The sequence below is a fragment of the Panulirus ornatus genome, chromosome 20, assembly GCF_036320965.1.
Source record: "Panulirus ornatus isolate Po-2019 chromosome 20, ASM3632096v1, whole genome shotgun sequence".
NCBI lineage: Eukaryota > Metazoa > Arthropoda > Malacostraca > Decapoda > Palinuridae > Panulirus > Panulirus ornatus.
Window position 1 is genome coordinate 68,098,566 of NC_092243.1, and position 24,443 is coordinate 68,123,008.

Sequence of the window (24,443 nt, forward strand, 5' to 3'; positions counted from 1 at the left end):
AACCATAATGCAACACGTCTGTGATGTTAAAATGTGGGAAGAAATTGTTTGCACTTGCTGAAGTATAAGTGACAGTGCTGAAACAGGCCATATGGGTTGCATCATGCTTAGCATGGCTGTGACCGTGAATGTTCCCCAGCTTGCTCACAGCAGCCTCAATTAACAAATTTTCTGCTCTGTGAGCAGTTCCAATATTACTCTGTGATATTTCCCACATTTTTCTGCAGCATTGTAGTGTCCTAAGAACCTCAAGATCTGTCAGTCACCTCTTAAGAGCAAAGAAGGGAAGAGGGAATTATGAGTTTCTCCTTTGCTGATAAGCTCAGTATCTTGGATGAAATGGATGCTGGTGATACTGTAAAGAAAATTTGCACAGAGTTTAGCATCCACTCCAGTACTCTCTATGACATTAAGAAACCCAAGAACAAATAACAGAGGTATCATATACTGGAAGGACTGTTGAAGGAACATCAAAAAGGGAAATGATAAAGCTAGTGAAAAATACTCAGATGGAGGAAGCTGTATACAATTGGTATAAATAGGAGAAGTCTGTAGGTGTTTCTAGATGTGGTATTATGTTCCAATCAGCAGCTGAACAATTGGCAAAAGCCATATCATCAAAGGGATTCAAACTAGTGCAAAGTTGGTTGTATAAAATTTGTATGCAGGCACTGATAGATGAGAGTAGACTCTTGTCCTGCCAGCTATATAATGCTGATAAGACTAAACTTTATTGGAGAGGATGCCAGGAAATACCCAAGCATCAAAAAAGTAATGAAATGTCAAGGAGATTAGATAGACTACTTGTCCATACTCTTGTGTGTGAATACTGACAGGTCATATGGGCTAACCTCTGTAGTAGTAGGCCAATCTCAGAGTACATGGGCTCTTGAAAATATTTTGGATGGTTTACCTGTAATTTACAGGGGCAGATAAATATGTTTGGTTTGATTGAGACACAAACTATGATTGGGTTTACCAAAATGGCAATCAAGTATAATAAAAAATGATACTGTTATACTTGATCACCATTTCCCACGTCATTGAGGTAGCACCAGGAAACGGATGAAGAGTGGCGCATCCACTCATATACACTTATATATATATACATAAACGCTTGTACACACACATATACATATACACATATACATACACAGACATATATACACATGTACACATTCATACATGCTTGCCTTCATCCATTCCTGTCGCTACTCTGTCCCACAGGAAGCAGCATCGTTACCCCCTGCTTCAGCGAGGTAGCTCCAGGAAAACAGACAAAAAAAGGCTACATTCATTTGCAGTCAGTCTCTAGCTGTCTTATGTAATGCAGGGAAACCACAGCTCCCTATCCACATCTAGGCCCCACAGACTTTTCCATGGTTTACTTCAGACATTTCACATGCCTTGGTTCTGTCCATTGACAGCACATTGATCCCATTATACCTCATTGTTCCAATTCACTTTATTCCTTGCACACCTCTCACCCTCTTGTATGTTCAAGCCTTGATCACTGAAAATCTTTTTCATGCCATCCTTCTCCAGTTTAGTCTCCCACTTCTCCTTGTTCCCTCCACCTCTGACACATATATAATTTTTGTCATTCTTTCCTCTCCTATTCTCTCCATATGTCCAAACCATTTCAACACACCTTCTGCTTTCTCAACCACACTCTCTTTATTTCCACAAATCTCTCTTACCCTTTCATTACTTACTTGATCTAGCCTTCTCACATCTCATATTGTCCTCAAACATTTCATTTCCAACACATCCACCTTCCTCCGTACAACCCTACCCATTTTTGCTGTCCGAGATAACTTTCTCTTTTTCCACACATTCTAAATCGCTTCCAAAACTTTCACCCCCTTCCCCACCCTGTGACTCACTTTCGCTTCCATGGTTCATTCACTGCTAAGTCCACTCCCAGATATCTAAAACACTTCACTTCCTCCAATTTTTCTCCATTCAAACTTACATCCCAATTAACTTGACCCTCAACCCTGTTGAACCTAATAACTTTACTCTTATTCACATTTACTCTCAACTTTCTCCTTTCACACACTTTTCCAAACTCAGTCACCAGCTTCTGCAGTTTCTCCCTGGAATCAACCACCTGAGTTATATCATCAGCGAACAACAGCAGACTCACTTCCCAGGCCCTTTCATCCCCAACAGACTGCATACTCGCCCCTCTCTCCAAAACTCTTTCATTTACCTCCCTAACCTCCCAATCCATAAACAAATTAAACAACCATGGAGACATCACACACCCCTAATGCAGACCAGCCTTCACTGGGAACCAGTCACTCTCCTCTTCCTATGTGTACACATGCCTTACATCCTTGGTAAAAACTTTTCACTGCTTCTAGCAGCTTACCTCCCACACCATTTACTCTTAAGACCTTCCACAAAACATCTCTGTCTACCCTATCATATGCCTTCTCCAGATCCATAAATGCTACATACAAATCCATCTTTTTTCTAAGTATTCCTCACACATTCTTCAAAGCAGACATCTGATCCACACATCCTCAACTACTTCTGAAACCACATTGCTTCCAGTCTGATACTCTGTACATGCCTTCACCCTCTCAATCAATACCCTACCTTATAACTTCCCATGAATGCTCAATAAACTTATGCCTCTGTAGTTTGAACTCTCACCTTTTTCCCCTTTTCCTTTGTACAATGGCATTATGCATGTATTCTGCCAATCCTCAGGCACTTCACCATGATCTATACATACATTGAATATCCTTACCAACCAATTAACAACACAGTCACCCCTTTTTTGATAAATTCAACTGCAATACCATCCAAAACCAAAAGAAATTAGCTCTGCAGGTGTTTGAAGATCTGATTCTTAAAGGTAAAAGGTTATATAGAGAAGGAAGAGAATTTTATGGGGTAGTTATTTGAAGGAGGAGGCCAGTCTCTGCTCTGAAACTGTGGGAAGCAGCTGCCAGAAGCATGTCATGAGCCCAAACCCTAGGGACGAGAATATATATATATATATATATATATATATATATATATATATATATATATATATATATACAGCTAATGAGAACAATGGCCAAAATAATGCAGAGAATTGAGAGAGGCCAGCATTATTGTGATATATGGAAAGGGAAAATTGAAGAGAGGTAATGCCTAGAGAATTAATGAGACAGAAAGATTTTGATTCCCCAGTAATTAATAGAGAGGTGGAGGATGAGCCACCATAGATGTTTAAGCAGTATTACATAAATGAGAGAAGGAAACCCTTTTAGATATGAAATACCTGCTCTCCAGAAAAATAATTATGGTAACTATACAACACTCCTAGCATCAGTAAGCAGACACTGTAATGTTGATTATGTAGGGTCTCTGGGATAAAGTGAAGGATGTGGTTATTCCTAACATGTTTATGTTATTACAAGTTTGAAGTGTGTTGTTTTGAAATTGAACTGAGCGAAATGAATAATCAATACATAAAGACATAAGGAGAAATTGCACTGTAGCATCATTAGATTTTACAAGATTATTGTTTCTCTGCTCCAAGATGCTGCTCAAGTCTGAACTGAAAGGTTGGGGAACATGATCAGTCTGAGAAAAAGAATGAGTACTAACGGAAAGAGGGGAGGAAAAGTGAGATTAATCATGTACAGTGGAACCATCATCATAAATGAGTAGGGTTAGAAGTAGAAGAGAGAGTCATTTATTGAGAGAAGAAAGGGAGTAGGCAATAAAGCAGAACCCTTAGGAACAAAAAGTATATAAGTGTTGGAATTGTTTACTACATTGCAGAAACCTTGAAGATCAAGGTGCAAACTCTAATGAGTGGAATAAGCTTCTCAGGGAAACACTTGCTGGAAATGAGTCAAGAGTACCAAACCAGAAGATTTCTTTTAGGCCTTTAAGAGGAGTGGCAAAGCTGGGGTGTCTGAAGAAAATGTGGTGGACTGGCTAAATATACAATAAGTCAAACTTGGACACTGTCTATTGGAAAAGGAAATATTACATGGAAGTTACCACTGAAAAAGAGAAGACAGAGTGGATAGCAAGGAAAGAATTGGGAGACTTTGGGTGTAAAGTAAGAAGATTAAACTATCATCAGTACATGAAAGTTTGGATACTGTTCAAGAGTGGATAGACCAAACAGATGCTAGAGGTGACCAACTATTTTATGAATCTCTCCATTAACTAAGAACCAAAATAGTGACACTGCAACATCTTAGGCCAACTAAGGCCAATAGATCCCAAAGTTCATGTACTATGTACCCCATACCCTTGCTCAGACAAGCAGACAAAGATATTAAGTGAAGGAAGTGACCATTCATTGCAAGAAAGTTTTGCTTTAAGGCAGTCACTCTTGGATGTTTCTCAAAGCCCCTCAAGACCACATGTTAATAGTAGCCTGATGGTAATCACCCATGAGATATCTGGCTTCAAAAAGTGAGGACAAATTGTGAGCATGTGCCTCTGTTGTGCACTTTGAATGAGGCTTTTATATATTTGTATGTTTTTATTGTATATAATTGTGTAAATGGCTTAGAATTCAGTAAATGCTATATTATACTTTATAGTGACTAAGTAACCAGTTTACAATTAAGTGCAGTGTACTGTGTGTTAGGGGTTAGGGGGTGCCAGTCCCCTTAGCTGAAAGTCTCACCCTCCTTGTGTTCCTAACAACGTTACCTCTGCCTGGGCCTCAGCAGAATTTTCAGTCTCTTCAGTGCAGTCTGCAGGATTAAGGTTAGAATACAGTTATTGAGGTTCATATATTTTTTGTGACTGTTTCTGGATAGGATATGCCAAACTCTGTACTTTTTCAAAATGCCACAGTGGTAGTATTTTCGAGCGTTAGTTGTCATTGTGTGTGTGTGTGTGTATGATTATCTATTTGTACTGGACCGGGAGAGAGTTTTACACTTGTAAGGCCTCATTCTTTGAATGCTCTCTGCTATTTATGTATGCTGTCTACATAAACCATGTCCTCAATCAGTCTGTTCCAATCATCCCCTTCTCTTACTCTCTAAAAGTGTTTCATTACATCCTTATTGACAAAGTGTTTTACTTAATTTCATTTTATGTCCTCTGGTTGCTCTGTCCTACACCTGTCAAAGTGCTGTCTGCTGTTGATCTCTTTTAAAAACTTAAAGGTTGGGACCAGGTCACCCCTCACTCCTCTTTCTTACTGGATGGGTAAATTTAAAGCCTTCAGCCTATCTCTATAGCTTAGCTCTCTTAATTCAGTACCATCTTTGTTGTCCTCCCCTGGACCTTCTCTATGAGTTGTGTGTGTTTCTTAAGTTACATTAATCAAACCTGAGAAGCATTTTCTAGTTTTAGCCTTTTTTAGGGTATGAATAGGTTGAATAGCTTGTTTCATTGCATTACACATAACAGTTAGAGAATGGATGTGAGCATCTGTGGCCTTTCTTCCTCTGTTCATGGCACAACCTCACTAACATGGGAAACAGTGATCAAGTTTGAAAAAAAGAAGAATAGCTTGCTACATATTTCTTATCGCATTTACTTGAAAGCTATGCTAATATATGCCAGCAGACAGTTTATCTCCTTAGCTATTCTCCTAATATGGGACTGGCAACAGGATAGTGTGTTTGTGTGTGTGGTTGGAGGGACATGCCAAACTCTGTACTTTTTCAAAATCTCTCAGTGGTAGTATTTGTGAGTGTTAATTGCACGTTGGTTTGTGTAATTACCTATTTGGACTGTACAGAGAGAGTTCTACTAGAATGTAGACTAATTTTCAGCTGTGGTTGCTGAAGTAGAGGAGCTGGGAAATTTCAGCTTTTGTTCAGGCAAATATTCAGCATAACTTAGTTCAACCACCCCTTTTTTTTGTGGTACACTTGGAAAAAAGTATCTCACCACTTTTTGTGTGACATAGCATGACACAATGGACAAAGGATTTTGAGAAATGCCCATTGATCTAGCCTCACATTAGTAGCCTTGCTTTCACGATTTTGTAATAGTGATTGCTTATAACATTTTCTTTCATTTGTCAAAATAGATGTTATTTTTATTTCATATTTCAAAGGAAGTAACTGCAAAGTGGGGCTGTCATGATTATTAGGAAATTCAAACACAATTGCATTGATCATTTTGAAATTCTTCGGGACCCGTTCAGGAAGATACTTTTTCTAATGCGTGTACATTTGTATAATGTACTGTACTTCACAAATACTCATGATTAAAGAAAATGATTGAAAACTCTGTTTTCTACAGTCAGGATTTTTAGCAGAAAGGGAATGGTTAGCAAAACTGCCTTTTTTTTTACAAATGAATATGTTAATGATTTTTGCACCATGGTGTTCAGTTACTTCGTACTCTAGATCCTTCAAACCAAAAATTTCCTTCACTAACACCTCTCCATATTGTCCCTAGCCACTTTCAATGCCCCTTTAAGAAACCAAGGTACACTGCAACACTAATCTCATAATTGAGTTTCTTCAGATCAAGCAGTGGAGCGTGCCCTTCCCAGAAGTTTGATGAGATCATCACACACGTCACATCCATGGTATCAGTGGACTCGACAGCCTCGCATCCATCACCATGACCCCCCACGCCCTCCCCCACCTTCTCCTCCCACATCTGTACCTGCCCCAGACCTTTCAGGAGAGCAGCAGAAGGACGAGGGAGGGGCAGTTGTGGAGTCATCAGGTGCACCAGGCTGTGATAATGAAGATGGAGAGTGTTCATCAGTACCTGAAGATACTAACAGTTAGTAATATGATGTAGTTTTATCTGTGTGATGTGTAATATCTTACCTGAATATATGTAGCCATTATCCTTATAATTTTGAGTTAAGTGATGTTTTCTTTGGGCAGATTTGTTATAAAAGAATTAAGACTTTTATACATTGATGACTTAGGATATTGATTTTATAGGTTCACCTGTTGGAAGGAGGTTAGCGAAAATTGGTAAAGCTTAACACACACAACACATCACAGGCAGCTTTGCAACATAGCTTCATAGATGACATGTGGCTTTATGATAGGAAAAGGGTTGAATAAGTTTCATAATTTTCAGAGATAAGTACTTGTTGGAGGAGAGAATAGTGTATATGGACTAGGGTACATTAGGTTTTAGAACAAATGCCCTTGCCATTTAGCTCAAGCTCTCTTTTGGAAGCTGTTCTGTAAGACCAGTACAGTGTGTGATGTCAGCACCACCAAATCCTCCTCACCCAAACTGTAAGGAAATGGACCCTTTGTCACCCTTCACTCTTATTCCTTATGGACCTTGAATTCAAGTTTGAGGTGGATAGAGCATATAGCTTGGTCTTCTGACCTGATGAATCATAGAGTAGAAATTATCTCCTCTCCCATTAAATCAAATTTTTTTGTCCCCTTTATAGATTTCATAAGAGTAGAAGAACTGAGCTAAAGGGTTGAGCCACTTAATCCATGTAGTACCATGCATATTGCTTGATGGAATTTCAGTCAACTGTAAACTGAGAGCAAATGAGACAGCTAGCCATTATAACTGGCAGAAAATCTTGATTAGTTCAAGAAAAAGAAAGTCTTAAGATTGTAAAGAAAGGAAAGAAATTGAGACTTGAAATAAAAGGCCAAAACTTCATCATTTAGCCAGTTAAATGCCCAATACGTGTTCTCTTGTTGAGTAAGACCAGAATCAAAGGCAATTCATGTTATGCTCATTATTTTTGTTTCACCCCATCCACCTGTTTATGGATGGGGAGGTGAGGGAAGTAAATGTGAGGATCTTAAAGATAGGCAGGTCTGTAGTATCCTAGGCAATTGATATGACTGGTGGCAGACTGAAGTTTCTTGAGCAGGAAACTGCACAAGCTGGTATCTGAGTTTGCGATAGTGTGTGAAAGGGGTAAGTTTATTGCTGTGAATAAAATCAAGCTCATTAAGTTTAGCAGGGGTTGGTTTCAGTATGTGTTTCAATAAGGGGACCTGGAGGAAGTGGTACATGGGATGGAATTATGGGAGCTGCAGTGCATCATAGGATGGGTGATGATACAGAAACCTTTGGAGAGAGATCCTGGGTAACAACAGGACTCCTTTATACTCCAGATGTTTCACATGCCCTGGTTCAATCCATTGATGTACTAGTACATCGACTCCAGTATACCTCATTATTCCAGTTCACTCTATTCTTTGCACACCTCTTACCCTCATGCAAGTTTAGGCCACCTGAACACTCAAAATCTTTTTCATTCCATCCAACCACCTCCAATTTGGTCTCCCACTTCTCTTCGTTCCCTCCACCTCTGACACATATATCCTCTTTGTCAACCTTTCCTCACTCATTCTCTTCATATTTCCAAACCATTTCAACACATCCCCCTCTGCTCTCCCAGCCGCACTCTTTTTGTTACCACACATCTCTCTCACTCTTTCATCACTTGCTCAATCAAACCATGTCACACCACACGTTGTCCTTAAACATTTCATTTCCAACACATCCACCCTCCTCCGTGCAACCCTATCTATAGCCTATGCCTTGCAAGCATATAATATTGGTGGAACTACTGTTCCTCCAAATATACCCTTTTTTTGCTCGAAGATAACATTGTCTCCACACATTCTTCATCGCTTCCAGAACCCTCTCCGCCCTCTCCCACCCTATGACTCACTTCTGCTTCCATGGTTCCAATTGCTGCCAAGTCCACTCCCAGATATCTCAAACACTTCATTTCCTCCTATTTTCTACATCCAAACTTACATCCCAACAAACTTGTCCCTCAACCCTGCTGAACTTAATAACCTTGCTCTTATTCACATTTACTCTCAATTTTCTCCTTTCACACACTTTTCCAGACTCAGGCACCAACTTCTGCAGTTACTCACTCGAATCAGCCACCAGTGCTGTGTCATTGGCAAACAACAATTGACTTACTTCCCAGGCCCTTTCATCCCAAACAGGCTGCATACTTGCCCCTCTCTCCAAAACTCTTTCATTTACCTCCCTAACCTAACCCATCCATAAGCAAATTAAACAACCATGGTGATGTCACACTCCCTTGCCGCAGACCGACATTCACTGGGAACAAGTCACTTTCCTCTCTTCCCCCTCATAGATATGCCTTACACCCTTGATAAAAACATCTCACTGCTTCTGTTATCTTACCTCCCACACCATTTATTCTTAAGATCCTCAACAAAACATCTGTATCAACCCTAGCATATGCCTTCTCTGGACCCATAAATGCCACATACAAATCCATCTGTATTTTTCTAAGTATTTCTCACACATTCTTAAAAGCAATTACCTGATCCACATATCCTCTACCACTTCTGAAACCTTATTGCTCCTCCCGTTTCCTGGTGCCACCTTGCTCCACAGGAAACAGTATCCCCACCTCCTGCTTCAGCAAGGTAGTGCCAGGAAATTGACGAAAAAGGCCCCATTCATTCATACTCAATCTCTTGCTCTCACGTGTAATACACTGAAAACACAGCTCCCTACCCACATCCAGATCCCACAGACCTTTCCATGGTTACCCCAAACGTTTCACATGTCCTGGTTCAGTCCATTGACAGCACGTTGACCCTGGTATACTACATCGTTCCAGTTCACTCTATTCCTCGTACGCCTCTCACCCTCCTGTTTGTTCAAGCCATGATTGCTCAAAATCTTTTTCTCTCCATCCTTCCACCTCCAATTTGGTCTCCCACTTCTCCTCATTCCCTCCACCTCTGACACATATATCCTCTTGGTCAATCTTTCCTCACTCATTCTCTCCATGTGACCAACCATTTCAATACACCCTCTTCTGCCCTCTCAACCACACTCTTTTTATTACCTCACATCTCTCTTACCCTTTCATTACATACTTGATCAATGTGGCCTTTGTTGTCCTTTCCTAGCGCTACCTCGCATGCATGTCGGGGTAGGGGGGTGTCATTTCATGTGTGGCAGGGTGGCAGCGGGAATGGATGAAGGCAGCATGTATGAATATGTGCATGTGTATATATGTATATGTCTGTGTATGTATATGTATGTATATGTTGAAATTTATAGGTATGTATATGTGCATGTGTGGGCGTTTACGTATATACATGTATATGTGGGTGGGTTGGGCCATTCTTTTGTCTGTTTCCAAGTGGGAAACAGCGACAAAGTATAATAAATAAATAAATGGATAAATAATATATCCCTGGGAATAGGGGAGAAAGAATACTTCCCACATATTCCGTGTGTGTTGTAGGTGACTGAAAGGGGTAGGAGCAGGGAGCTGGAAATCCTCCCCTCCCGGTTTTACTTTTCCAAAAGAAAGAACAGAGAAGGGAGTCAAGCGAGGATTTTTCCCTCTGGGGCTCAGTCCTCTGTTCTTGATGCTAACTTGCTAACATGGGAGATGGCGATTATGTATGAAAAAAAAAATATATATATATATATCTGATTATTTTTTGATACATGTTCACCATTTTCTGTGTGAACAAGGTAGCACCAAGAAATGACCGAATCCTAGAGGGATAATTTTCCTGCTCCGTTCTTTCTTTTGGATAGTAATACAGGAAGGGAGGATTTCCAGCCACCCACTCCCATCCCTCTTAGGCGCCTTTTATGACATGCAGGGAATGCACGGGCTATATTCTTTCTTCCCTATCCTTGAGGTATTGCTGAGAACTTCCAACCTTGTACGGGATGTATGAAGAATTGAAGAGAGCTTGTGTAAAAGCATGTGGATGAACACAGAACTAGCTGTCAGCTAACGTATTCTTATAGTAAGACTGAAAGTCTGAGATATGCAGTACTGGTACATAATTTATCTTCATGGTGAATATTGTTAAAGTACACTAAAACTTTGAAAATAGATATAGAGATATTTTGAATATCATATGAAAGAAGTTCCTTTCTGTTGCTGTAACCTGTATTTTTTTTTTTTGTATATCCTCAAATTCTGTAGGTCTGACATTGGGCAATTATTCATCAACAGACGATAGCGGACATGTGGCTGGAGGGCCACGGGAACTTCCATTGCACCCACTACATTCCTGGCGTGACACTTGCAATGAGGAGCATCTGGCCGAGTTAAGAGTCAAATGTCAGGTAGGCAACAGTTGTAATACTCAGCATGACATACTATTAAGTAGAGTTTTTCTCTTGCCTTAGACATATACTTTTGAGTTTTTTGTTCAATGGGAATAACAGAAGCAGGAAAGTTTTAAAACAAAAATTTCATACTCTGAATTGAGCAGGTTTCTAGGCTGCTTACTCAAGTGAATATACCTTCTTGGCTCCTGCAAGTTTCAGACACTCAGAGTTACCCACATATCGCTGATGACTGTGATACTTCATCAGATTTGAAAGTTGCTTGCATTTGTGATATTCAGCAGCTATGCTAAAAAAGACTATGAATAGACTCTTGAATATCTGGATCCTCATATTCATTCTACTTTATACTGTAACTACATAACCCATTCTCTCCATGAGCCTTGTATGGGGTGAAGTCCATTTACTATTCTGATAATATCTTTTCTAGATATCTCAGTAATTTCCAAAACCTCCTCCTCAATCTATCTCACTGCTGGCTTCCTCTGGGAAAACACTATCTATGTATCTATATCTCTGACACCTGTTCCCTTCAAAAACCCCCTCAAGGGGGTGGCCTTAGAAGAAAAAAAAGTCTTCTTAACTGATGAACTCCAGAGAAAACACTTCTAAACTTATTATTCAGTTCCTAACATATCCTTACATCATGCTGTACATTTTTTCCCTCTGAATCACTGACTCAGTTAGCTAGCACCATAACTGACACCTGACTCCTGATGAATTTGTGGTAAAGTTTTGGATTTTCACCTGTCTTGCCCTCAATATTTTTTTTAGAGCTTATTATCCTTTCTTATCCTGTTTCATGCTCTCTTAAAAATGCTGGCTTGCTGGCTGGAATGCCATCTATATCTTTGCCCTTGCCCATTATGAAGCTCCTATGCTTTATGGCATATTTCATTAAACCATTCTTTCCTTATTTTAACTATTCCCTTTGTATTTGAGGCCTGAGGTACCCATGCCAGTACTTCATTGTAAATTTCACACAACCTCTTGCCACAAAGCCCTGGTTTCTGGCTGTTGAAATCCATTCTTCAATCATCATGATCATAGAAATGATTGAGGTTTGTGTAATTTCTGCAATTATTTCTCCTCCATATTTCCTGTCACCTCTGTTTTGAATGTTCTCTTATACCACCTACTCAATCTTGAGTATTTCATGATCACTTCTTCCAGCTAGTCCATCATATATAATGTTCTCAACATCTATGCTAATATATCTGAAGATCTAGTATGCTTACTGAATGTTGGTAGAGGAAATTTTCATATAGACACTCTGAAAACTTGCTTATCCATGACTCTCTGTCACTGTGAGGTTCCAAAATTCCCCTGGCCTAATTCTTTGAAATCCCCCATTATCAGTACTTTACCATCTCTGAGAAGTGAGTGTTTTACTGCTTCAAGTGCCATCCTGATTGTTCCTTTATTGTTATCATTGTATGTTTGTTCTGGATCGTTGCAGTTCTTTGAAGGATAATGTAATACCAATAACACTATTCTCTCCTTCCCTATGATTACTATTCTCTCTGTGTATTGTCTGATTGGACCATCTTCCACTAGTTCTTGAAATTTCATGCTCTGTTTTATTAAGAGGGCTTATCCTCCCCTCCCTTGCCTTCTGACTTACTTCTTGCTCTCATAAGCCTATCTCGGGAGAACAAGTAAGATGTTATCTCTTAGGCAAGCTTAGTTTCTACAACTCCAATAATTTGAGGTGCAATTTCCTCTATGTGATCCTTGAATTCCAGCTCTTTTCCACTATTAATCCATCAACATTTATTTACATTTCTTTCTGTCTGACATTACCATCTCAACTGACTCACTTCCCAGGCCCTCCCATCCTCAGCAGACTGCATACTTGCTCCTTTTTCTGATAGTCTTGCATTTACTTCCCTTACCACTCTATCCTTAAACAAATTAAACACCCATGGTGACATCTTACACCCTGGCCACAGACTGACCTTCACTAGGAACCAATCACTCTCCTCTCTTCCGACTCATACACATGATTTACACCCTTGACAAAAACTTCTCTGCTTCTAACAGCTTACCTTCCACACCATATATTCTTAAGACCTTCCACAAAGTATCTCTATTAACCCTATCATATGCCGTCTCCAGGTCCATAAACACCACAGAAAAATTCATGTTTCTCTTAAGTATTTCTCACACACAGGTACCCATTTTATTGACCAATCCCTAAGGGTGGATGAGCAGCCAGGATTGGGTGTGTAGTGTTGTTTTACCTGAGGCAGGCCATTAGCCTTAGTCTTTTTTCATCTAAGGAAGTTGTTGATTGTGTTTTGCGTAGCCTAAGGCAGGAACTTCAATTGTATCGAGGTTGTCCCTGCAGTAGCCCCAGTTGAACCTACGGTTCAAATTACCTGATGATGGAGGTTCATGATTCCAAGCAGCCACTATTTAACCTCCATGATGCTGTTACCATCCTGTTTAAGGAAAATCAAATCTTTTTTCTGTTTATCAGAGAATGCTCTAGAATCTCCTGAAAATGGCTGCTGAAGCAGGTAAATGAGTAGTTGTTTGTATCATTCATTTTTAAGTCACTGTCCAAGATTCAGTCACTAGCATGGACAGATAATATGTACCCCACTCCTTGCTCTGTTCCTTCTTTCTGGTAAGTAGAGGAATTGGTCTCAACTTCATGTAGTATAAAAGGGTCCAACAGTGATGGGCATAGCTAGTCAGTAGCTTGTGACTCGATCTCAAAATTCCTTAGGTGTTTCTTTTCTTGGGAACAGTAATAGAATTTTTCTTTTTTTCAAAAGCTTTGTAATTTTCTAAGACTGTGTGGTTTGACACATAAGACCCACATTTGTAGTCAGATGCTTGGTTTGTCCCGTCTTTGGGATATTGTTCTTCAACTAACTTTTCGTTAGAGGAGTAAATGTTACTGCAGCAAGTCACAGACAGTTACGATTTCTTTGGGAAAGGCTTGAAACTTCCTCTCAAAGCCATAACAGATTTATTACTGAAAAATTTCCATGCTTGATCTGCCAGACTGTTTTTTTTTATGGAAGAAAACTTCATAGTTTTTTATTATGATTTAACAGGTCATAATGAAATCAGATCCTAAGATTGTGTAACCTTAGGCTTTATGCCTTTTTGGCAGTTTTAAAAAATGCTATGTTTTGGTAGTTATGGACTGTCTACTAGGGTTCATACATGATCATTAAGAAGGCTTAACTAAACTTTTCTTCGTAATCAGGTGTTTCTACAGACTTAGTTAACTAAGAAGGAGAATGGCCCTGCAACTTGAGAAGTGAATGCCTTTTTCAAGTCTATATAGATGGCATAGTGTCAGATGAGGTCTATTTTCAAGTTATGGATGAACAGTCTATTATTTTAAACTTAAGAATAGTCTTTGTTCATGTGCTTGAGCAAATATTCAAGTCCTTGAGTGAATAAAGTTGGAAAGAAATTGTTTGGCAAGCAAAATTAGAACTCTGCATTCTTTGTGGTTTAATTCAAAAACTAATAGGCAACAATCTTGAATTTCTTTATCTGTTCAGTTTAACAGACTTCTTTAAACATAAACAAATTCTTGCCACTAAGCATTTTGAAGTTAGAAAGAGCAGCAGCAAGGAGGCATAAGAAATGGCTGCTAATGTCAGATCACAGTTGATGCCAGGCATGTTGTTCTACTAGATCAGTCAACTGACATCACAAATTATGCTCATTTAATTTTTATGAGATATCAATGAGAATAAGATTCACAGAAAATTCTCTTCTTTGAGCCGTTTCTGCAAAAATGAAAGGTTTGGATCTATTTAAAAAGGTAGATTATCTCTAAGGAAATTTTTCAGTCACTCTTTTAACCTCTGACAGACGTGAATCCAACTCATGCCCTTCAGTCACCTTGAATGGATCATCATGCCTACTGAACAAAACTCAAACCTTCTAAGTATCACATATGATACATACATGGTTTTCACTCTCCACACCAAAAACATTGACACAAATGTAGCACTAAAATTGAATGCCCTCAGAACAGTGAATGGCATCAGATTTGGACAAGAAAATGAATCCCTTAGCTTCCTCTACAAACAGTTTATTTGCACCATCGTAAATATGCTTCGCCTGCCCCATCTTTCACCTTATCAAAAGTAAACATAACAAGGCTTCAAGCAACACAAAATGAAGCACTCTGAACAACCACAAACACCCAACATATACATTGCGAAATAAAAATCCTCCCAGTGCAATTCCACCTAAACATGCTTGACATTCAGGTCTTTTCAGCAACACTAGACCCTTCCACCCAAACCACTCCGTAACTCACTCCAACCTCCATGTGACATTAAAAAGCTTACCCCAGCTGTACACTTCAGCAGCCTCTATTCATAGATTCCCCCTCCACCCTTTAAAAAAAAAGAATTAAAATGGTGGTATTGATTCAGCAGATGTTAAACTGATGTATATTAGTAATCCATTGGTGATGGTAGAGAAGAAACAAAGATGAATTAGCAAGCAAAAGTCACAAAACATGAGTTCACACAGTGAACCAAATTTGAATTTCTGTATAGTAAGAAATATGGACAGTTTACAAGATTTTTTCTTTTTAACCTTTCTTGATATTTCATAATAAGTGATGAAACTAAAGTATTTCTTTAGTTTTTGATAAACTCCAATGCTGGTGACCCTTCCAGAATTCAAAGGGCTTGATCCTTTAATGATTGATACAAAATATGTTTATTGTATGATACACAGAGAACACTTAGTTTTTCATGCTTCTAGAAGCAAACAATGGATTTTTTTTTAAAGCCATAGTGATGTTAGTTAATTTTGTGGATAGTCATGTCCTCAGTTACAGACTCTAGTATTTTTTTTCCATACTTGATTGCTGTTTCCCACATTAGTGAATAGTACCAGGAACAGACAGAGAAAGGCTACAACCCCTCACATCCATTTACTGGCTGTCATATGTAATGCACTGAAACCACAGCTCCTTATCCACAGCCAGGCCCCACAGGCTTTTCCATAGTTTACCACAGATGCTTCACCAGCCCTGATTCAGTCCACTAAAAGCATGTCAGCCCCAGTATGCCACATTGTTCCAATTCACTCTACCCCTTGCATACCTTTCACCCTCCTGCATGTTCAGGCCCTGATTGCTCAAAATCTTTTCCACTCCATCCTTCTATCTCCAGTTTGTTCTCCCCCTTCTCTTTGTTCCTTCCACATCTGACACATATATCCTCTCTGTCTACCTTTCCCCACTCATTCTCCCAAGACCATTGCAGCACACCCTCTTCAGCTTTCACAACCACATCTTTTTGATACCATACTTCTCTCCAGCCCTTTTAATTTCCAACACATCCACCCCCTCTGAACAACCTTATCCACAGTCCATATCTTGCATCCATATAATATAGTGGGGACTACTATACCTTGAAACATACCACTTTTGCCTTCTCAGATAACATCCACTCTTTCCACACATTATTCAGCACTCCCAGAGCTTTCTCTCCATCTTGTCTATCTGTATCTCTGAAGCCTGCTCCAACTGGAACTCCCTCACCCCACAGCAACAGAGTCTCCATAACTAAAGAATCCCATTGTCACATTTTAGTCTTTAATGCCTCACTCTTAACAGGCCACTTAACAGGCAAGTTTAATGCAGTGTTTGCAAAGGCTTCTACCTGATGTTCCTAATGACTACTTCTGTTTAATACTCCTACCTACTACATCTTCCCAATGTTTCTACGTAATACTCCTGCCTATGTGTTCTTACCTACTACTTCTATCAACTGCTCCTACCATTTTGCCAAGAGGCAGGGCTAGCACATAGTGCTCATCACAGGAAAATATGGAGTTACGAAGAATGAGCTGCACGAGTTAAGTGTTGTCAAGTGTTACATATGACAAGGAGAGATTTGTATATTTGTGGACAGAATGCCAGTAGTTCATATGTTAGTGAAGCAGAAAGAAAAGACAGCTACCTGGGTCAGAGGAGTGCATTTTGACAACCACTAAAGTGCTGACTCCCTAAGAAGATGTCATTAACCATCCTGATACCGAGGAGGGTAGTACTGGTAATATACCTCCCTGATCATTAGCTGCCTACCAACCACTACATGCAGAATGTATGTAACTGCAGTGTATCAATACATGAAGGAAACTACCCTCAGTCTTTAATTTCAATATTCCCTTCATAAAAGATTTTAAGTAATGACGTGACATGACACTTCATTAATCAGGTATATGTATAAAAATGCCACTGAATCATTAGAGAATACATTACATAAATATTACTTGATGAACACACTTGCTAAATTACTGCATTGGTTCTCCCCCTCACTTACCCTATGACTCACTTCCACTTACATGCTTCCATTTTCTGTCAAGCCCACTCTCAGATAACTAAAACACTTCACTTCCTCCAATTTTTCTCCATTCAGACTCACATCTCAACAGAGCACTCCCTCATCCCTGCTAAACTAATAACCTTGCTTTTATTCACATTTACTCTCAACTTCCTCCTTTCACAAACTTTCCTAAACAAAGTCACCAACTTCAGCATCTTTCACTTGAATCTGTCACCAGTGCTGTATCATCAACAAACAACAACTGACTCACTTCCCAGGCCCTTTTATCCCTCACAGTCTGCATACTCACCCCATCTCCAAGACTCGCATTTTCCTCCCTTACTACTCCATCCATAAGCAAGGTTCTGATAAGGGATACAGATATGAATGATGAGCTTCGCATATTTTTCATTGATAAAAGACCACATTCGTTTGCTCATCTTTGCAACAAAAAATTGGTATGATTAAGATTTTTGCATGATATTTTGAAAAGTAACATAATTGAATGACAAAATTCAAACTTTTTCAGATTAGCTTCTAGCATGGTTATAAAATTTCACTGGGAGAAATACAGATATATTTACTTGCCTTGATTTTCTGATTCGTTAAAGTGCTTTTCTTTGTGGTGAAGTTAAAATGAATATATACATTTACTCCTCCAAGTTACAAGGTCATTTCCAGAAGCACTTTCCAAACATGGAGAAGGGAAAAATGTACGACTGGCTAAGAATGCTTTTTGCTACATATATGTAAAATGTAATTATCTTACATGGATAGTATGTAAGGAGTTAACTGAAATTAGGTCAGAGTAAAGACCTGAAGCTGGATGTAACGGAAAGGAACTTAAAGAGGTCTGGCTAAAGTGACAGTAGGAGATCTGACTAAGGTGACAGTAGGACTTTCCTACACTTATTTGAACATAATTATGCCTTATTTATGCAGGACTGCATTTTCAAATTTAATGATGCCAAAAAAACAAACACAGATCATAGCTCACAGCACAAGAATTGGGTGCAAGTCCCTGGACTGGGATATCAGGAATTTAACCTGAGATTGAGCTTATATGTATGAACATGCAACCACATCCATCTCATTATAGTAAAATCATTGACATTTTCTTTTGAATACTAAGATGCTATGATAAGAGGGCATTAGCATACAATATTTACCTTTTAATCTAACTGCCAATAATAATAAGTGTTTATTAAAAACTTTTAAGCAGCATTAATGGTTTTGGGGAGGGGAAGAGACATGAATCAAATCATTCATATTTAGGGAGGGCAGAAAGAAATGGAAAAGTTTGAGAAACAGCCCTAGATGAAACAGAACTGCACAGTGGGGTGATGGTAACCCATTTATGGAAGCCTTGACATTAAACTACATGCACAAGGGTGATAACTTCATCTAAAGAAATGAGTAGTTGCTGGTCTTGAGGCAATAATTGTCAATTACAAAATTTCCTTGCTGGAAATACTCCTGGGTTTACAGAATGAAACACTGAAGAACAGTTAATCATAATTGCATGTTCTCCCAGAGGAAGCTATAAACTTTTGTATCAGAGTTGTTGGTTACTATGGTATTCATCTGTTTCTAATATTTCTACACTTCTTTGTAAGTGATACATAGTCTAACAGACACTGTAATGATGTCTTATTTTATAATCAAGTTATCGAGTCCGAGCAAACCTCAGCATGTGTTGATGGATAATGATACTGAATTGCAGGGACTTTTACACGCTATATACGTCATTACTATAGTGCTTATTCTATCTTTTTAGTGCACAGTCTAATATTTGTAATATACTATTACTTATGTGTATCTGATTTATTTTTGTATTTCTTCCAGCAACTGATTCAGCAGTGCATTGGTGGTTTGCTTCTCAACCTCACACTTGAACAGTTCAAAGAGGTGGAGGGTAAGTTTTGATATAAATGGGTAAAGGATCACTGAGCAGTAACATTAGTTTGATACTTTTCTTTCTTATGTGATTACTACTTGTGTGTTACAGGGAGAGGGTTTTACAGTTGCGTTGCCCCATCTCTTAACCTTGTATATATGTAGTGTTTGTACCCTGTTATTCACACACACTTTATTCAAACTACAAAGGTATAAGTTTGTTGAGTATACCTGGTAACCTGTATGTGAGGGTATTAACTGATAGGGTGAAGGGATGTACAGAGCATCAGATTTGGGAGGAGCAGTGTGGTTTTCTGAAGTGGTAGAGGGTGTGTTGATCATACTATCCATCGTGATGTTGTTGATTTGTATTACTGTTAATGTTTTCCCATACTTTTTATGTTATGTACTGTGAGTTTTTCTGAGTTTGTTTCTTGTATACACATTGTTTGTGTTTACATTTTATATCCAAGTTTTGTGACATGGTTTTTGCTCTTTTTTGTTGATTCTTTATGATTTCTCAGTGAAAGCAAAAGTTTTATTGAAATAAAATGGATAATTTTGGACAACTGGTGTTTGAGCACCCACCTAATTTTAGAATAACAATGACAAAATTAGAGATCATAAAAAGAGAAATAACTAAATATGCTGTCATGTTCAATTCTCTGTGTATTTATAAATAAATAAATAAATGGAACCATGGAAGTGGAAGTGAGTCACAAGATAGGGAAGGGGGCAAAGGTTCTGGGAGAAATGAAGAATGTGTGGAAGGAGAGAACATTATCTCAGAGAGCAAAAAGGGGTATGTTTGAAAGAACATTAGTTCCAACAATGTTCCATGGTTGCGAGACATGGGCTACAGATAGGGTTGCATGGAGGAGGGTGAATGTGTTGGAAATTAAATGTTTGAGGACAGTATGTGGTGTGAGGTGGTTTGATCAAGTAAGTATTGAAAGGGTAAGAGAGATGTGTGGTAATAAAAAGAGTGTGGTTGAGAGAGAAGAGGGTGTGTTGAAATGGTTTGGAGACGTGGAGAGAATGAGTGAGGAAAGATTGACAAAAAGGATATATGTGTCAGAGGTGGAGGGAAAAAAGAGAAGTGGGAGACCAAATTGGAGGTGGAAGGATGGAGTGAAAAAGATTTTGAGCGATCAGGGCCTGAACATGCAGGAGGGTGAAAGGCATGAAAGGAATAGAATGAATTGGAACGATGTGGTATACCGGGGTTGACGTGCTGTCAATGGATTGAATCAGGGCATGTGAAGCATCTGGGGTAAGCCACGGAAAGGTCTGAGAGGCCTGGATGTGGAAAAGGAGCTGTGGTTTTGGTGCATTACACATGACAGCTAGAGATCGAGTGTGAATGAATGTGGCCTTTTTGTCTTTTCTGGGAGTTACCTTGCTGGAGGGGGGGAGGATGCTATTTCGTGTGTGGCAGGGTGGCGACAGGAATGGATGAAGGCAGCAAGTATGAATATGTACATATGTACATGTCTGTGTATGTATACTTTGAAATGTACATGTTTGTGTATGGGCATTTATGTATATAAGTGTGTATGTGGGTGGTTGGGCCATTCTTCATCTGTTCCCTTGCGCTCCCTTCCTGACACTGGAAACAGCAATTAAGTATGATAAATAAATAAGGTAGAATTTATGATTATAACTGTAATATGGTAGAGTTGATAGAGATGCTCTGTGGAAGGTATTAAGAATATATGGTGTGGGAGGCAAGTTGCTAGAAGCAGTGAAAAGTTTTTATCGAGGATGTAAGGCATGTGTACGTGTAGGAAGAGAGGAAAGTGATTGGTTCTCAGCGAATGTAGGTTTGCGGCAGGGGTGTGTGATGTCTCCATGGTTGTTTGATTTGTTTATGGATGGGGTTGTTAGGGAGGTGAATGCAAGAGTTTTGGAAAGAGGGGCAGATATGAAGTCTGTTGTGGATGAGAGAGCTTGGGAAGTTAGTCAGTTGTTGTTCGCTGTACTGTTTTGGGACAGTACATGGTGTGAGGTGGTTTGATCGAGTAAGTAATGAAAGGTTAAGAGAGATGTGTAGTAACAAGAATAGTGGTTAAGAGAGCAGAAGAGGATGTGTTGAAATGGTTTGGACATATGGAGAGGATGAGAGGAAAGGTTGACAAAGAGGATATATGTGTGAGAGGTGGAGGGAACAAGGAAAAGCAGGAGACCAAATTGGAGGGTGTAGGATTATTTATGCATGGTAAGTGACATCACCATCAACCAATTAAAGTTATCCAACCTGCTTAATGTTGTTGTTACAGGGGCATTGAGCCGGGCAGTGTGCTGGTATCTGACATGTGAAAGATACTGGGAAGCAGGCACCATGGAGCCACCAGAATTCCCTTGGGGCCTTGTCACTGGCTTGGTTCTCCTCTTAACACTGGGGGTTTCACTTGCTTACTACATTGTGTGGGTGCTATGCGAGTAAGTAGACATTTTCATTTTTGCTCTTCCAGTATACAGGCTACATTACCTTATTATTATTATTGGTGGAATGCATGTATAGTGCCATTGTACAAAGGCAAAGGGGATAAAGGTGAGTGTTTAAACTACAGAGGCATAAGTTTGTCGAGTATACTTGGAAAATTGTGTGGGAGGGTATTGATTGAGCGGGTGAAGGCATGTACAGAGCATCATATTGGGGAGGAGCGGTGTGGTTTCAAAAGTGTTAGAGGAAGTGTGTATGAGGTGTTTGCTTTGAAGAATGTATGCGAGAAATGCTTGGAAAAAACAGATGGATGTGTATGTGGCATTTATGGATCTGGAGAAGGCATATGATAGGGTTCATAGAGATGCTTTGTGGAAGATCTGAAGAATATATGGTGTGGAAGGTAAGCTGCTAGAAGCAGTGGGTTTTTATCAAGGGTGTAAGGGTGGAGGAAGTGAGGAAAGTGATTGGTTCCCAGTGAAGGTCGGTCTGTGACAGTGGTGTGTGATGTCACCGTGGTTGTTTAATTTGTTTATGGATCAGTTGGTTAGGAGGTAAATGTAAGAAATTTGGAGAGAGAGGTGAGTATGCAATCTGGCTGGGACAATAGGGCTTGAGAAGCGAGCCTGTTGTTGTTTGCCAATGATACAGCACTGGTGGCTGATTCAAATGAGAAACTGCTGAAGTTGTTGACTGTTTGGAAAAGTGTGTAAAAGGAGAAAATTAAGAGTAAATGTGATTAAGAGCAAGGGTATTAGGTTCAGCAGGGTTGAGGGACAAGTCAGTTGGGATGTAAGTTTGCATGGAGAAAAATTAAGTGTATGAAATGGTTTGGACATATGGAGAGGATGAGAGGAAAGGTTGACAAAGAGGATATATGTGTGAGAGGTGGAGGGAACAAGGAAAAGCAGGAGACCAAATTGGAGGGTGTAGGATTATTTATGCATGGTAAGTGACATCACCATCAACCAATTAAAGTTATCCAACCTGCTTAATGTTGTTGTTACAGGGGCATTGAGCCGGGCAGTGTGCTGGTATCTGACATGTGAAAGATACTGGGAAGCAGGCACCATGGAGCCACCAGAATTCCCTTGGGGCCTTGTCACTGGCTTGGTTCTCCTCTTAACACTGGGGGTTTCACTTGCTTACTACATTGTGTGGGTGCTATGCGAGTAAGTAGACATTTTCATTTTTGCTCTTCCAGTATACAGGCTACATTACCTTATTATTATTATTGGTGGAATGCATGTATAGTGCCATTGTACAAAGGCAAAGGGGATAAAGGTGAGTGTTTAAACTACAGAGGCATAAGTTTGTCGAGTATACTTGGAAAATTGTGTGGGAGGGTATTGATTGAGCGGGTGAAGGCATGTACAGAGCATCATATTGGGGAGGAGCGGTGTGGTTTCAAAAGTGTTAGAGGAAGTGTGTATGAGGTGTTTGCTTTGAAGAATGTATGCGAGAAATGCTTGGAAAAAACAGATGGATGTGTATGTGGCATTTATGGATCTGGAGAAGGCATATGATAGGGTTCATAGAGATGCTTTGTGGAAGATCTGAAGAATATATGGTGTGGAAGGTAAGCTGCTAGAAGCAGTGGGTTTTTATCAAGGGTGTAAGGGTGGAGGAAGTGAGGAAAGTGATTGGTTCCCAGTGAAGGTCGGTCTGTGACAGTGGTGTGTGATGTCACCGTGGTTGTTTAATTTGTTTATGGATCAGTTGGTTAGGAGGTAAATGTAAGAAATTTGGAGAGAGAGGTGAGTATGCAATCTGGCTGGGACAATAGGGCTTGAGAAGCGAGCCTGTTGTTGTTTGCCAATGATACAGCACTGGTGGCTGATTCAAATGAGAAACTGCTGAAGTTGTTGACTGTTTGGAAAAGTGTGTAAAAGGAGAAAATTAAGAGTAAATGTGATTAAGAGCAAGGGTATTAGGTTCAGCAGGGTTGAGGGACAAGTCAGTTGGGATGTAAGTTTGCATGGAGAAAAATTGGAGGAAGTAAAGTATTTTTGATATCTGGGAGTGGATTTGGCAGCAATGGAAACCATGGAAGCAGAAATGAGTCATAGTGTGGAGGAGGGGCAAAAGTTCTGGAAGCCATGAAGAATGTGAGGAAAGAGAGACCTTTATTGCAGAGAGCAAAAATATTATATGGTTGCAAGGCATGGGTTATAGATAGGGTTGGATGGAGGAGGGTGGATGTGTTGGAAATTGAATGTTTTGGGACAGTACATGGTGTGAGGTGGTTTGATCGAGTAAGTAATGAAAGGTTAAGAGAGATGTGTGGTAACAAGAATAGTGGTTAAGAGAGCAGAAGAGGATGTGTTGAAATGGTTTGGACATATGAGAGGATGAGAGGAAAGGTTGACAAAGAGGATATATGTGTGAGAGGTGGAGGGAACAAGGAAAAGCAGGAGACCAAATTGGAGGTGGAAGGTTGGAGTGAAAAACATTTAAGTGATTGGGGCCTGAACATGCAGGGGGGTGAAAGGCATGCACAGAATAGAGTGAATTGGAATGATGTGGTATACTAGGGTTGGCACAGTGTCAGTGGACTGAACCAGGGAATAGGGCAGTAAGAATACTTCCCATGTATTCCCTGCATTTTGAAGAAGGCAACTAAAAGGGGTGGAAGCAGGAGGCTGGAAATCCTCCTATCCTGTTTTGATTTTCCAAAAGAAGAAACAGAGGATGAAGCCAAATGAGAATTTTTCCCTCTGTGGCAGAGTCATCTGTTC

At 39.6% G+C, this 24,443-nt stretch overlaps 2 protein-coding genes across 2 annotated transcripts in view; one reads left to right on the forward strand and one right to left on the reverse strand.

Annotated features, from left to right (window-relative positions):
* CYLD (ubiquitin carboxyl-terminal hydrolase CYLD) overlaps positions 1 to 24,443 on the reverse strand; it is a 187,379-nt gene that overhangs the window by 114,068 nt on the left and 48,868 nt on the right. The window lies entirely within an intron of this gene.
* Positions 1 to 24,443, forward strand: part of LOC139756096 (uncharacterized) — a 51,379-nt gene that overhangs the window by 14,506 nt on the left and 12,430 nt on the right. The window contains exons 6-9 of the mRNA XM_071675153.1: positions 6,463 to 6,729; positions 10,925 to 11,037; positions 19,209 to 19,278; positions 21,539 to 21,701. Coding sequence (XP_071531254.1) covers positions 6,463 to 6,729; positions 10,925 to 11,037; positions 19,209 to 19,278; positions 21,539 to 21,701 — 613 coding nt within the window. The remainder of the gene's footprint in view (positions 1 to 6,462; positions 6,730 to 10,924; positions 11,038 to 19,208; positions 19,279 to 21,538; positions 21,702 to 24,443) is intronic.